Source organism: Musa acuminata, chromosome BXJ2-8 (assembly GCF_036884655.1).
Source record: "Musa acuminata AAA Group cultivar baxijiao chromosome BXJ2-8, Cavendish_Baxijiao_AAA, whole genome shotgun sequence".
Classification (NCBI taxonomy): Eukaryota; Viridiplantae; Streptophyta; class Magnoliopsida; order Zingiberales; family Musaceae; genus Musa; species Musa acuminata.
The window spans coordinates 21,215,001-21,217,450 of NC_088345.1; the positions used below are offsets into that span (position 1 = coordinate 21,215,001).

Below are 2,450 nucleotides of genomic sequence, written 5' to 3' on the forward strand. Positions count from 1 at the left end.
TTTAAGAATCCAATGGAACTGCACATTAAAGCTTAACTCATATTCTATGATTTGAGTAACCAAAAAGCAAGCACTAGAATGTAGCAGTACATTCTGACGTTTTAAAGAGAACAAAATCAAAGACTGATTGTAAAGACATAACCTGGAAAACTGTTGTTTGAACTCTTTAGGAAGAATGGCAGAAACTTACTTGTAGAGAAAGCTCTTGTCATGGAGTCCTACCACAAGAGTTGAAGCCCCAACGTTGGTCACAGTCGACACGACCAGCGCCCCTTGGTCACCCTCTGTCACTATGATCTCCACCTTAGCCTGCAAAACATGTAATCATCCCCCAAATCAGCCAATTTCAATATCCTTTCTTAAACATGGGCCTCTTTCAGTCACTTACTGCTTGCCGCATTGCGGTTCTGATATAAAATCAATCAAGGATTACTGCAGCTTATCTGTCAGTTTTTTAGGGTTTGGGCAGGGGTGACGCTGCAAAGAATTAGCAGGTACAGAAAAGGGAGTTGCAGAGAAATTTGACATACAACAAGAACAAGAGAAGATTAAAGCTCCTAAACAGATAGAATTCCCAGTTAAGCTGGATTGGTTGACAACGACACCTGTACCTCGGCTATACCATTGCAGAGGTCCTTGAAAGAGAGAGCCAACTGGAATCCTTTGAGCCTATAGTTCCTCTGCTTCCGCTTGGATCGCGTGGAGGGGCAGACGTAGAGAAGGGTGATGGAGTCGCCGCCGCGAATGAAGTTGCGCACGGCCCACAGGAGGGCGGTCCGGGCGGCGTCGGCCTCCTCCACCACCACAACCACCTTCTGCCTTTCCATCTCTCTGGCGGTGGCCTTCCTGAGTCCTCCACCGTCCAAAACCATGTAAACCGAGGCCAAACTCTGTTCACGGTCTTTCCATGTCTTTCCTCCGATTCTTCTTTAAAATACGAGGGCAGGAGAAAGAAATCAAAGCAAGACACAACCCCCACCCCCCCCGGCAGGAACGGATGGCTTTGCGGATGAAAGAGAGCAGTGGTGCTTCGGTCTCGCCCCTCTCGTCGAAAGAGACCGCCATAAAAATGACCCAATATTTTGTTGTCCCTTTCCGACATGGCATCTTCGTGCCGACATTTCTACGTTAACCAAATCAAGAAACCCAAATGCAGTGGCGATCAACAAGGAATGGCAGACAGGTCCAACGACAACAAGATTATTGTATAGTCTAACTCTTTCATCAGCGTTAATATATATAAAATCAGATATCAATCCTATTCAGAAACTTAAATTTGTAAATTAATGTTACTTATTGTTTTCATCTTACTCCTCTTAAGAATTCAAATTTAGTCCATATCTTTTTTTTTTATGCTACGACACACGATTCACTCACTCATTCGTATCTACCCGTTACAATGTGACTCATCTTCCTTAAGTTAAATCATTGACTTTTTTTTTTATTAATTTTTGACATACTAACTTAATCTTTTTAATTTTTTAATTTTTTTGACTCATCTATACGAAGCTTTATCCAATGGCTTTAATATAATGTCAGATATTTTATAATGATAAGTTTGAATCAAACTAATTAGGGTTATCATATATTAGATCAAACATCAATTCCATCCAAAAGTTTTAAGTTTATAGATTTTAGGTCATATATTAGATCAAACATCAATCCCATCCCTCTCTATCTTGATACACAAATATTATTAAGAGATTAAATATTTTTAAATAGAACATGCAAGCTACACAAAGTCGAAAACTAGAAGCTCCTACAAGATTGTGTTACGTGATCCAATAGCTGAAGTTTCTTATGAATGAAAAGATCTTACAATTTGGTAGAAAAGGTGGAATATATTCATAATATTTAACATTTAGATTTTTTTATAAATATTAAACACTTACAATATTTGAAAAAACTGAGAAAAGAATTCAAATACATGATCTATTTTGATACCACAAACATATGACATGAAACATTTTAATTAAAATATAAAAAATATTTTGATTGACTTACTAGTATAATCGAAAGCTTAAAGCTTATAAATATGAGAATATATATAGGGTTTGAACTTATGATAAATTCTAATATCTTGTTAGAGTTGTGGATGATCTTAAAAGATATATATATATAGGATTTTTCCTACGAGGTTAAGATTTTGAAATTATTGGACCGAGTCAATATCTATTGTTTAAATATTTTTTATTAAATATTATAAAAAGATAGACACATGATTCCAACTGAACATCTGCATTGAATCATGATAAATATTCTTATTGGATGATCAAAAGTTCCAAAACTTAACTTATCAAAGAAAGAAGGACTCAGGATATTTTATAAACTTGGCTTGGGGGGTTATTTGCGTCATCAAACACTGGCACCCATATTTTGGTCGCATCAGCATGCTGACGCGTGAATGCACTAACGACGTGTTACTTTCTCGTCTTCCAAGATCCATCACA

The 2,450-nt window shown here is 37.0% G+C and overlaps 1 protein-coding gene across 1 annotated transcript in view; it reads right to left on the minus strand.

Moving 5' to 3' along the window:
* The window catches only part of LOC135619322 (uncharacterized), a 1,748-nt gene extending 711 nt beyond the window's left edge, over positions 1-1,037 (minus strand). Inside the window, exons 1-2 of the mRNA XM_065121224.1 lie at positions 612-1,037; positions 191-309 (exon numbers count right to left, since the gene is read on the minus strand). Of these exons, the coding sequence (XP_064977296.1) occupies positions 191-309; positions 612-872 (380 nt within the window). The 5' untranslated portion in view covers positions 873-1,037. The remainder of the gene's footprint in view (positions 1-190; positions 310-611) is intronic.
* Between the last annotated feature and the right edge of the window lie 1,413 nt (positions 1,038-2,450).